This window comes from Bactrocera dorsalis, chromosome 4, assembly GCF_023373825.1.
Source record: "Bactrocera dorsalis isolate Fly_Bdor chromosome 4, ASM2337382v1, whole genome shotgun sequence".
In the NCBI taxonomy this organism is placed as follows: domain Eukaryota; kingdom Metazoa; phylum Arthropoda; class Insecta; order Diptera; family Tephritidae; genus Bactrocera; species Bactrocera dorsalis.
Genome location: NC_064306.1, coordinates 50,326,330 through 50,339,246, shown reverse-complemented (window position 1 = coordinate 50,339,246; position 12,917 = coordinate 50,326,330). Strand labels below are relative to the sequence as shown.

The 12,917-nt window shown below is 36.9% G+C and overlaps 1 protein-coding gene and 2 non-coding genes across 3 annotated transcripts in view; all 3 read right to left on the bottom strand.

Annotated features, from left to right (window-relative positions):
- The window catches only part of LOC105222741 (uncharacterized), a 72,446-nt gene that overhangs the window by 9,945 nt on the left and 49,584 nt on the right, over nucleotides 1–12,917 (bottom strand). Inside the window, exons 4-9 of the mRNA XM_049456850.1 lie at nucleotides 2,909–3,395; nucleotides 2,633–2,843; nucleotides 1,738–2,570; nucleotides 1,453–1,654; nucleotides 1,117–1,390; nucleotides 177–1,052 (exon numbers count right to left, since the gene is read on the bottom strand). Of these exons, the coding sequence (XP_049312807.1) occupies nucleotides 177–1,052; nucleotides 1,117–1,390; nucleotides 1,453–1,654; nucleotides 1,738–2,570; nucleotides 2,633–2,843; nucleotides 2,909–3,395 (2,883 nt within the window). The remainder of the gene's footprint in view (nucleotides 1–176; nucleotides 1,053–1,116; nucleotides 1,391–1,452; nucleotides 1,655–1,737; nucleotides 2,571–2,632; nucleotides 2,844–2,908; nucleotides 3,396–12,917) is intronic.
- Nucleotides 9,425–9,527, bottom strand: Trnai-uau (transfer RNA isoleucine (anticodon UAU)). The gene is made up of 2 exons: nucleotides 9,490–9,527; nucleotides 9,425–9,460 (listed from the first exon to the last, which is right to left on the bottom strand). It is a non-coding gene; the product is annotated as a tRNA-Ile (tRNA).
- On the bottom strand, nucleotides 11,442–11,544 carry Trnai-uau (transfer RNA isoleucine (anticodon UAU)). Its single transcript has 2 exons — nucleotides 11,507–11,544; nucleotides 11,442–11,477 (listed from the first exon to the last, which is right to left on the bottom strand). It is a non-coding gene; the product is annotated as a tRNA-Ile (tRNA).

Here is a 12,917-nt window from a genome sequence, read left to right as displayed (position 1 = left end):
ATTATTTACATACATATAGGCTTCATAAACTATTCGAACCCCTACTTGAAATAGATTTTCCTCCCGTTTATTAAACCCGCACCCGCTTTCAACATTTAGCTATAAGCACAACAACCATTTGAGAGTTTTAAACAACTAATCAATTAACAGTTAAAATTTATTGATTTCAAACTTACCGTGCAATCATGCTTCTGATATGTCGCCTCGGTGCACATACTGTTTACCGTTGCTATGGAAATATTTTCGCAAGGTGCCATATCACCGATTTTCAGCTGTACTCGCTGCAGATGATCACGTTGTCTAGACCAGCCTAGTGTATTGCAATTTGTCCAGATTTCTTCAACTCTGGGCGGCGGCGTTGATGTTTTACTATTCACACCTCCGATTGGCGTTCGACCTGACGCAACACCGACACCGCCAGTCGCCACAGGCACAGGCGCATAACGGCCAGCAGATGATGCAGCACCACTGTAATAATGTACTTGTGGCGCACTGTCCGGCAACGGATATTCATTGAATTGTTGCTCTACTGTTTGGGTCAGCGCTTCAGCATGCGGCATTTGTGAGGCGGCCGCTTCAGAGTGATCGAAATCATAACGTGAATATTCCTCTCCACTTTCCGAGCTGCTACCGCTGTGCGTATCAACTGGATCCTGTTCCACCGCCGGTGATACGAAGAACTTTTGTGATTCTGCCAAATGACGTTGGACAGCGCTAGGAGTGGGCGGTACCTTCGGCTGTGGACGTTTACCCTCTAGACGCTCAGCTTTGGGTACAAAAGCGCGACGTTTCGCTAGCTGATCCTGTTTGCGCTGCAGTTCATCGGGTAGGCATATAGGGCGCACGTGATCGGAGAAGTTAACAGGTGTCTCAAGTCGAATTAATGCCGCTGTGGAGCCTTCTACAGGACTCTTTATCAAACCAATAATACGACGACGCTGAGTCCAAGGTGCGTTGGATGATAGACGCACGGCGCCAAATATAGCCATCCAAGTGGCGCGTGGTTGTCCTTGGAAACACGATTCGGTAGTAAGCACCCAATCGCGAGATATCTGGAGTAAAATGTATAAATCAATTAATAAACGAGAAACCTAAAACGTAAGATTATATACGAACCAGTGTTCCATCACACACATGTATGTCCTCGCGATAGAGCGCCACCAACCAAGGCCAATCACCAGGTGAGGACATCTTTGGCAACGACAGATATTGTTTGGGCGATAATACCGACTGCACCCCACACTGTAGCTCACCACAACCGACGTAGAGTACCTGCCGCTTCTGACAGTGAGTGCGTATAAAAGATATCTCCGGCGCGTGAGGATCTAGCACACGCACGTAATCTTCTACTTGTTCTGTATCGTTGCGCACCTCAAATATTTCTACGGATCTGCACGAATTTGAATGGAAAGTTAAAATCAAATTTAAAAAAATATCACTTCTTTTACTTACTCATAGCCGAGGGATTTGCAAAGCGATTCTGCCACTGTTTGACGTACTATCAATTTGCTATCTGCTTCCAGACCTTCTGCACACAATTTTCCCACAACACCTTTTTCGGAAAATACCGCGAAACCTTCTGAATGGAAGCGTGGTAAATAGGGCACCAAAGGCTCGGGCTTTAAGAGATCGGCAGCCAGTGGTGCTATAGCAACTGTAAATTAAAAAAAAACCAAGCTCAAATATTCTCTGCGTAACACTTCATTCATATATGCACTCGATTTATTTAATACTCACGACAATCTTTTTCATCCGAACCATCTGGACAGTCAGCTTTGCCATCGCAACGCGCCTTACGTGGCACACAAGCGCGCCCTCTACCACAATATAATGAATTCGCTGTACAGAAAGTGCAAGTGCGTTCATCAGAGAAATCAGGGCAATCCACGAAACCGTCACAGAGACGCGGACTTTGTGCATTGTTCTGCAAATCGTGTGCACAATGTGGCTTGTGATGGCAACTCTGTATGCCCGTCGATTCCGGAAAAGTTTCACAATCGAAAAATCGCTTGAAACGTGCCGGCAAACGACTACCGCAACCCCTCATGAAGAGCTGACAATATTCGCGACACATCACACCTGGCGTCGGTTCGAATGAACCATGCGTATCACAGGGTGGCTGCAGTAAACGGCAAACAAAATCGAAAGCTTCACGAAAACACTCGGCATCGACTAATTCGCGAAAAGCAATCACGTCCGCTTGTACCTCCTCAAACGAGTGATGCCCCAGAAAATTTGGATATGTCGTGATATTGTAACCGATCGAGCGGCAGTAGTTCAATTTGAGCGGTTCGCAACGGCGAGGTGGTTTCGGCGTAGTAGTAATTATCTCGGTAGTATCATCTTCTCCACCGAGTGGTGAAGAAGACATAATAGGTTCTTCAATGAGGCCGGTAACTTCTTTGATCGTTAAACTCTGTGGATCAACGGTCATATTGGCGAAATATTTACGATTCGGTTCGTTAATTTCCTCAGCGAAGAGGGCCAAAAGATCGGCAGTCGATACCAGACCGGCATATGGATCAAATATGAGATTGAAATGTACAACAACCTCATTGATATCCTCCGTGCTGTTATTTATAGAAAAAAATATTTTTCATATTGGAATGGTCATGTAAAAAAACAAACTTACCCATCCAGCGCCAATATCTCGCTGCCTTCGTAAGCCTCACGTAAATCTGAACGTTTTACAATCAAATTAATGCGCTCGCGGAAATCACGTGCTTTGTGATTAAATCTCAATGAATTCTGATCTGCCAACTCCATGGACCACTTATCGTTCATTACCAGAAATTTACCGCGGAAGGTCCGATCTGGCAGCGGTTCAGGGCGGAAATATGTATCTAAAATGTAATACAGTAAGGTTGTTTCACTAAACGGAAATTTGTTACACGCTTTAGACACTTACAACCAACATACACGAAAGCGCCGGCCACAAGGAGGGCGACTAGAAATCCCGCTATCACAGCACAACCACACTTCTGACTATCGCCCAGCTTGCGACGGGTGAAACGTATATCCGAATCTGTAGATAGCACAGACTCCGATTTTCTTCGATGTCCGCCGCCGTTTGTGTGTGTGTGATTGTGTCCATGTCCATGTGCGGGTGGATTGGCCAACTGATGGTGACACAAGTCGGTAAGACCATTCGGCGTCGCACCATTCGCGAGAACACCATTGCTATTGCTGTTGTTGTTGTTGTTATTGTTGCCATTGGCAATACTGTTGGTGTTGTTGCTGCTATTGTTGTTGTTGCTACTGTTGTGGCTATGATTGTGATGTGGTTTGTGGTGACGCGCACAACGCGCATTGTGATAAACTTTCTGCGGCTGCGCTTGCGCATTTAAGCCATTTCCGGTTGAATCGCGATGTCCGCTCGGATTGCTCTGTACGCCCTGAAAATGCGAAAATAACGGAATAGGTATGATTAAGTACATTCGGCTGATACTCGGAACATGTTCATCAATCATCAGGGAATTAAAATAAAAACTTTACGTAAAAAGTTATTCATATCTAATATATATGTATAAGTATTATGTATGTATAACTGTTAGCATAGTGTTATTCTAATTCTTTATTCGCCTCCACTTGAGTACTTGTAAGCATTTTGTACGCACCCATTCACTTTCAATGACAAAAGCACCTGCTGTGCGGAACGTTGCCGCTGGGTACTGAGCAATACTGGGCATTCGTAATACGAGTAAGACACTGCAAAAACAAAAATACTTCATCGACTGCAAGAATTTTTGTATCGGCAGCCAGAAACGCGTTCTTGGCTCAAGGCTGACTACTTTGGCAGCATCAACAATTCAGTTTAATACAAATCGTTGTCCAAGTATTTTTAATAACCAGTCTGCACACACCATCAAATATAATTAAGTTAGGTGAATATATGCATTTGTTGTTCTATATATGTATATAAATATACTTCAGCAATTCAATTTGTTCGGACAACACGATTAAATTAATACCGTTATAATTTTGCTGGTATTAAAGTCAAATTCAAAAACTATTTGCATGGCTTCATAGATCACGACATCTACTTAATGAAGGTAATTAAATTTCAATAGAGTGAGTTCTTTGGCATACTTGCTTAACACACTTAGGAATTCGTAAAATAGATTTATTTATGGACTAATCATACAAGCAGTAAAGAAATTCTTATAGACCCCACTGGCCCGCTGGTGTTTTTATAGCACTATACATAAATTAAACGAATTTGGTGAAATACTGTTGGGGTGACTTGGCTTGAGTTGGGTAGTTGATATAGTAATATCTTGAAAAAATATTTGAAATTTTACATACATGAAATGTTTTTGTTTTTTTTAGTCGGAGGAAGCATCGAAAGCCGGAGTGTGGAACTTTAATTCGCTAAACCTAACCTACTACCAACTTATATTTCTCCCACGGAACCATCGGATTACTTCATGAGAGAGAGAGAGAGAAAGACTTTAAGAATCATCTATCCGACGCCTAATATACTACATATGGCTTAGTTTTGTCATAATTAGAGCTGACGCTTCGATGACAGCTTTCCATTTCCAGAGGACTGACACATGAGAGCTGTCAAATTTTCCACCGAAAAGCTGCCACCAAGTAAATGAAGTTTTTAACTATTCCTTTACATTTGAAAAACGAGTGCTCAGAGTCTTCTAATCACTCTGTAAACGTCGGAGAGTCCGGTCTAAGGTCGTAATGGAATCGGAACAGTTAGCTTCTAAAGCATTTATGTCCACTCAGTGTTTGATTTGCCACCGTTGCTGCTAAATTGTGATGCTTTTGGTGCTCTCCTCCTTTTTTACGCCTACAGAAGGCTCTGATAGCTGGTCCAATCGAGAGAATTCGTCACCCTTAGTGCCTGTATCCATATTGGTGCTGTATAAAAGATTACTGAACTCATTGCTTTTGCTATTAAAGCTCGCCGGCTGGAACGCACGCAGCCCTCATCGGTCATCATTCTTGATAGAACATTATATATTTTGTTTGCTTTACCAGAAGTATACGCCAGGTGTTCCTTAAATTTTAATTTGGAATTCAATATTACTCCCAGATACTTCAGCTGCGGCTGTGAAAGAATGTCGCATTCCCCGAAGATGACCCTTTCTTCCACCTTCCATCTGCTTATGAGGAAGACTTCTATTTTCTGCTCAGCCAACTCTATGGCAGCAAACATTGACGTAGACGCATTTGTGCCAGAGGTCATCCAGATGTTTAGCCACCGCTACCACTATATAGAATGTAGACATTGAAGAAATGTTTTACCATAATAATAGACTCTTACAGATTTTCAGTGATTATTAATTATCTTCTTGCAAAATCAAATGAATCTGTTTGATGTTAAAATGCGGCTTTTCCAAACGAATTGGACGAATTTTCTTTTTCGATTTTACAACTGTGTGGCTTTGATCTTATGACCACGCAGAGAGTTCTGACGCATTTAACGCACTCGGATATCTTAACAATACAACAAGTTTTTTGCCACTAGGATTAGTAGTCTGGTACAGCACTTATACTCTGATATAAAATGGTGTATTCACATTACTTTCGAAACCTCTTAATTGAATTCAATCAGATTTTTCAAGACAAAATTTTGATTACAATTAATTACGGCAATTATATACTCTGAACCCTTTTTTGATTTTTTGAAAATTGGGGACAATTCCTCCATGGCCCGAGGAGCTCTCAGGGAGGCCTGGTGCTCTGCTACATTGTTTTGCAGATATTTATCCATTTATCCCCTGCAATTCTCTACAAGCCCGAAAGCAACATGTTAAGGCATTAAATTAAACTGGTCCGTATTTTAAAAACTTTTCAAGAAAGTGTCTCGATTTATGTAATGAAAAACTAAAAGCTGGCATTTTTAATGACCCTTACGAAATCTAGTAAACTACACGTAACATTAAAAAGATGAATATTAAGTTTTTATTAAGCTACCATATGTACTTGAAATCACTTTTAATTTTAGCGGCATCAAAATCATTGTACTTCTGCGCTATCTTTGTCTCCTCTAATATCCACTGCTATTGAAGTTTGTTTTAAAAGTAAAACATTAATTGACTTTTGTACGGAAAACTGCAACATTTTGAAGCTATAATTGATGTTTTTCCAAAAGCCATTGGCCTTTGAAAGACAATATAGACATAATTGTAAATTTTTGCCATAAAAGAGTTTCTCATCTCACAATCAACTGCCATTCAGAGGAGGCAGCAGGCTTTTATGCTTTTAATGCACCACTCAAAACAGCTTGTAGCAACATGCGATATCGCTGTATGAACTCTAATGCATTTACATATTTATATTTTTATGTCGATGCACATGAAAATTGAAGTATTTTTTGTAACGGAAAACTCTGTTATGCCTATTGGCAAGCGTTGTAATGGCCAAAAACCAGAAATGCACTTACCCAATTAGCGCCTTTGGAGGCATGCAAACGCTGACGGCTGATGCGCATGCGTCTTCATAAAACATTTTGTTGTTGTTGTAGTGATTGATGCATTCAATTTTTACCATATTTGCATATTTTTTAATTATTTTTTATGTGTGAATATGTTATCCAAACGTGATGGTTTGCTTTGAAGTTCATTAGTGGACTCTGAGACAATGAGTCTTCACTGTTTTTTGTGCAAATTGATTTATGATATGTTTATGAAATTTTTCTTAGCACTTATAATTAACTATAATTTAGCATTAAATACTATAAATTAGCAAGAAAACGGCACATTTCAAAAAGGCAAATATTAAAAGTAATTTGGAGGCGGTTTGACACTATAAACTCATAAACAAAAAGAACTTGAACCGATTACTTTTTTCACAACACTAATGTGTACCTACATGGTATTTGGAAATACTACACCAAATTTTCTCAATTGCTGTTTCTTTGACCTTTTACAATTTGATGGTTGTCAATCATTTAATGACGCAGCGTTTTTACAATTTTCTCGGGCGCTTCGGCTTTTCTATGAAGCTACTCAGTTCTAATTACTATTTGTGAGTTTAAAATTATTGTATGTATAAATGTACTATATATTTCTCTAAAAGTTTTAGTGTTTTTGATTGTTTGCTTTAATGATTTAATGGTCATTGGCTGAAGAAATTGTTTTGATAGGAAAGTTTTTTATTTTAGCAGTATTTGTTGATACTTTTCCTCTTAGTAACTCATGCCACTGATCTCACGGCTCTTAATTAGTGAAGATGACAATTACTTTTCTCGCAAATAAAAACTTTCAAAAGTGTGTATATTTATGAATTGGTAGTATGTGTGTATATTAAATATATTGTATATAGTATGCACTTGAAAGAAATTCGGTAGTAGTTACATAGGTGATTAAGGTGTGAATAAAATGCAACACTAATATGAATCTGAAATGGTAATAGTATTAGCCCTAAATTAAGAGCATGAAACATTTGTAATCTATTAAAAAAGAAAACGTGAGAATTTTTAAAATAAACGTGTGTTTAATTCAAAATAAATATAAGAAGTAACTCAATACAGAAGTAAGATAGTATTATACCCTGTCGGAGACCTCGTAAAGTAATATGCTAAGACCTGCCATAAGTTCTATAACATATATTCTCTACGATTAGTACAAAGCCTTCTAAAAAGATCGAGAGAGCGTTGAAGCCATGCCTCATTCGACCTCCTCAACTGATAAATAATTAAAAAAGTGAAGGATATAGTGCTTGAAAATCTCTCGTTGAGTCCATTCGAATGATTTTGGTGGATATTTTGGCCATGAAACGCACCGATGAGACATGAGTTTATAAGTTTGACATGCAAATAAGTAAGTAGGAATGGAGGGGAAAAATCGAGCCGAAACCAAAAAAATCCACGCCAAAGCTGCTCAAAAATATAGGTGACGCGTATTGCTTTTTTCGATATTCGTGGTTTCATGGTACAAAATGGAATTATTTTTCTTTTATTTGGCTTTCATTTGGCCATTGATTAGTACCAGCAAGCGCAGTTTTCATTAGTATTGACGACGCTCGAACTAATGAATTTTTAAACTCTCCAAATTTTTGTTGGGTATTCAAAAGATCATTTTCTCCAACTCTGAGCACAAACTGTAGTCCGATGAATTAAATTCTGGACTTCCAGACGGACAATCCAATGCAACCAAGAATATTGCTTAGCCTTTACTACCGACCAAACCATTACAGGCGTTGGATAAGGATCACGTTGAACCTTTTAAATAATATTTTTTTTACGTCTTAAGATGGCTTTGCGTGGATTTTGTCATTGTGCTTGTTAAAAACTGATTCAACAGTGAAAATATTTTCAGCTGTAAGAAAACACTTTAATGACCGTTTAAGGCGTGCTACAAGGGCGTTGTCAGAAGATGATCACTTGGTCGACATATAATATTAATTTTCCTATACATAATTTTCTGTTTTCTAAGGGAGCTTCCGCGAATATGTTCGGGAACAGTTTTTATGGCCGAATTGGTTCGAACCACACCAGAACAAACACTTTTCTTTTTGCCATCAACTTTAGACACTCTCCACCTACTTCATTGCTAACAAGTGAAAGCGACAACTTAACTGATTTTGGTATTTAAGAGTAGACACTGCATACAAATTAGAATAAAAAAAATATTGCTACTTTTTTCCGCGAGATTGTCCTGGATGTATCATTGTAAACTTTGTAACAGAATTTGCCATAAATAGTAGCACATAGTACATACATACAAGTCCATACCATATGTATGTATGTACGCTGTTAGTTAGAGTGGCGAGATTAGTCGATTTAGCTGCCAAACAAATCTTTTATAAATTTTATGCTGCTATGTTAGAACGCACCTGTTAAGGGGGTAATACATATACATACATACACATGTACATGGCTTAGATGGTATTGCACACATTTGTTATCGATAGTTTCTTGTTTGGTATACTTATTTTACAAAAAAAAATTTATAGGGAATTTAAGAAAAAAGTATCAATTATAGAAAAAAAAATAATAATAATAATATGAGATACATATGTACATATACATATATATGTATGTATATGAATATATGTAAAAACATAATGAATAATAATTAAAACCTTATTATATTTTACAGCCTATTAAAATGTTTACCTAGCCATGCGAGTAAAAAATATTTCAGTGCACATAAAATCTTATCAAAGTTATACACATACATATGTAAGTACCTACATACTACATGAATACTAACGTATTTACATTCCTTTGTATTTGTATATTCATGTTATAAGGCGGCTTTAATTTGCCAAATTAGCGAACTATTTATGGCGCGCGTATTTAGCGCCAGCAGCTACGAAGTGGCTAAATGAAACCATTTAAAATATTACATCCAATAACAATTTGCACGCGAAACAAAAATTTACAAGGCGAATTATATTATTTGATTTTAGTAAATAATTAAAAGAGTAAAAAAAAAGAACTTTTGCAAAATAATTACGCTGCTCCAGGTGAGGCTCGAACTCACAACCCCGGCATTGCTCAACCTCAACACACAAGTTACTGATTATAAGTACCGTGCGCTAACCAATTGCGCCACTGGAGCGCTGCGAGGGGGTCTGGCCAATGTCGCACTAGAACCACAGCAAGCTGATGAATCATCACTAGCACGAAGAAATGTATACGAAGATATGAAAGAGGCAAGAGGCAGAACAATGCTCTAACAGCAAGTGCCATTAACAAGAACAAAGCACGTGAAACCTCCACATACGCATACACACTTAAATGGGGCAGACGATTAGCTATTCTATAAATTACTAGCTTCCCCAAAGCATGTGGTAGCCATGTCTGCCTTGCAAAACGTCATCATCAGCCAAAGAATGGGAATAACGGACACAAAGGAACAGAGAAAATCAGCAAATTAGGAAGGCAGAAGATATGGTAGAATCTAGTTCTATAAAGAATATTATTTTGTTCTTATTCTACATACATATTTAATATATAATATGTACATAAGTGCATACATATGTATGTATAAATTTTGTAAATACGTATATATGGTTTTGTGTGTGTAGTGAAAAAGAAGAAGAAGAATGTATGTACGTCTAAAAATAAACTCAATGTCATATGACGTCACTGATAAGAGCGCACTTGTGGTCTTCCTTTAGCATTAAAATAGAGCGCGAGCGAGAGGTTATCGACCGACTGACACAGTTGTACGACAAGTCGTTTGCTCTAGTGCTACTACATCTTATATAATATTTATTTTTTCATAAAAAAAAATTTTAAAATTTATATTTATGCCGAATTTATTTGTAAAGGCCTTTTATAAAATAATTAAATACAGTATACTCTCGAAAAGTAAATTCTCAGAAAGTAAATAATCGCGGAAAAGTAAATCACCTTTAAAATTACACATGCACCTCGAAAAAGTAAATTTTTTAATTTACTTTTCAGAGAGTGTGATAAAAAATTCGAAACGAAGCAAGCAGCGTTTTTTACGATGTTGCAAAAACACTTCTTTCTTGTAAATATACTTTGAGATATGTACATATGTAAATGGTCAGAAAATATATTGCAAAAGAAAAAAAACAAAAGAATATTCAAAATTTTTTCTCTTCATAATAAATACATATGTTTTTCATGTAAATACATATGTTTTATTTAAGCAAATAAATTAATGAATTTTTTCTAAGTTTAAAAACCGCATTAATATTATAAAACTTTGGACAGATAATTATAGTATATAAATTATGTATGTAAATTATTCGAAAAAGTAAATTACCCAAAATACCAATCGATTTACTTTTCGAGAGTATACTGTATTATAAAATTTAATAAATAAAATGTCAAATTTTTTTCATTGATGAAGCAATGATATGTTTTACTTCTTACATATCGTCTTCTTGTGACTCCGATTCGATTTTTACTTTCTTAAGGGATTATATGAGTTTAAAAAATCTATTTTTTATCTTTTTTCACTTTAGATGACCATGTAAGGAGTTACCCTCCAACGCAGGCGCATCTTTTTTTAGAGTTTTTTGTTGTTTTTTTCGCGGCACGTAACATTTTATGTTGAAAAAAAATCCCTGAAAACTTGAGTATTAAATTTGATTTAAAATACTTCCTTGATTAATCACGTTGTTAAAAATTAAAATCTAAAATTTCAAAAAAATGTTCGTGAAGAAAAAAAAAATAAATGAAACACCCTAGTAATCATGCTGTACATCAATTCTGAGATATTTACATATTAATTAGCGAATAAGGGAAGACTACTATTTTGACAGAGTAATTTGTTGGTAGATTTTCCACAACACTGAAGGATGTATACATTTTGGTTGTATACATACATAAATGTACATGAATTCTCCGGATATGCTTATACAAGCATATTATTTACTTTCATATTCCCTCCCCTTTGCGAAACAATTTCCTTAAAAATTTCCTTATATACGTATACTTTTAAGATGTTCCAACAATTTTTATTGTGTAAAAATTTTTCTAAAATATTTACTAGTGCTGCTCCAGGTGAGGCTCGAACTCACAACCCCGGCATTGCTCAACTTCAACACACAAGTTACTGATTATAAGTACCGTGCGCTAACCAATTGCGCCACTGGAGCGCTGCGTCAGCCACTGGACTAAGTTCTGATCACTTGCCGCAATGCTCGACTTGATCACTCCAACCACTATTAAGACATTTACAAATATTGAGTCATCTGATTAGCATAACTTTGCAAAAGCTTTACAAATTTGCTAATGATTCTCTAATGTTTCCCTGCTTTATAATTTTTTGACTAATTACTGTGACTAAACGCATGTTCTAGTTTTAAAGTGTTGTGTTATACTGTTCAATTCCATAGAAACTCTTTAAAAGACTGCAGAATAAGTGCAGATACTGTCAATTGTGAAATTAGATAGGATTTATATTATTTTAATAATACTTGAAAAGTGTCCTTATAATAAAGTTATATGACTATGTAACAGTAGCCCGAATGAGACAAGTTCATCACCCTTTTTAAATGAAATCTCAATTTTCGAAACCCCTCACGTACGTAAGAATAAATCACTTGCAAGAACCAGAAACCTCGACTACTACAAAGGATTTCAAATTTTAAATCCACAAAGGCTAATTTGGCTAAAGAAACTTTTACAACTACTTCAATATCAATAATCAAAGTTTAATTTCATGATTTAAATATACAAAAAAAATATAAATGCTGGATTTTAACCGAACATTTTATATTTCCAAAATTTTCAGACCAAAGTCGAGGCCACATTTACAGGTGTTCACAAAATGTGTTAATATACGAGTAAGCAAGGACTAAACTTTCATTAATAAGTCTTGCGGTATTTTTATTGAAATTGAAATGAATTTTTGATGACTCATGCCCAGCTCTTGACCGATGCTACGGCTGCTACTATGCCGGTCTCTTTCGACCAATTCAGCGATTTTTTCCCAATTTTCGACGACAGGCCTTCCGGAGCGTGGCGCATCTTCGACCACCTCTACACCAGAACGCAAACGTTGAAACCATCGTTGTGCGGTGGAAATGGAAACTGTATCGGGTCCATAAACTGCAAATTTTTATTAGCGTCTTCAGATGCATTTTTGCCTTTATATGCCGTATTTTCTCTTTATTTTGCTCCATGTTTGCGACGCTATAACTCACGAACGACTTCAAAGAAACGACAATCAATCAAACGTGTTAGCGCGTGAAATGAGCTTTCCAAAAAGGTATAGCATGACCCGATGCGACGAATAAAACTAGAACTACGCGCTTTCAGCGCCAACTAGCGAAAATACCGCAAGACTTTTTTGACAACCTAATATATCTCACAGAATGACCGTTATTTTCGCTGAAAAGTCAGTCTCTACCCAACCGCGTCGTACCATCTTGACTGTGAAATAACATTCCATATTGTTTGAGAAGATGCTAAAAGACCTTGTGCTCTGCAAGTTTTGTTGATACATCCTTGGTGGTTCGTGACATAT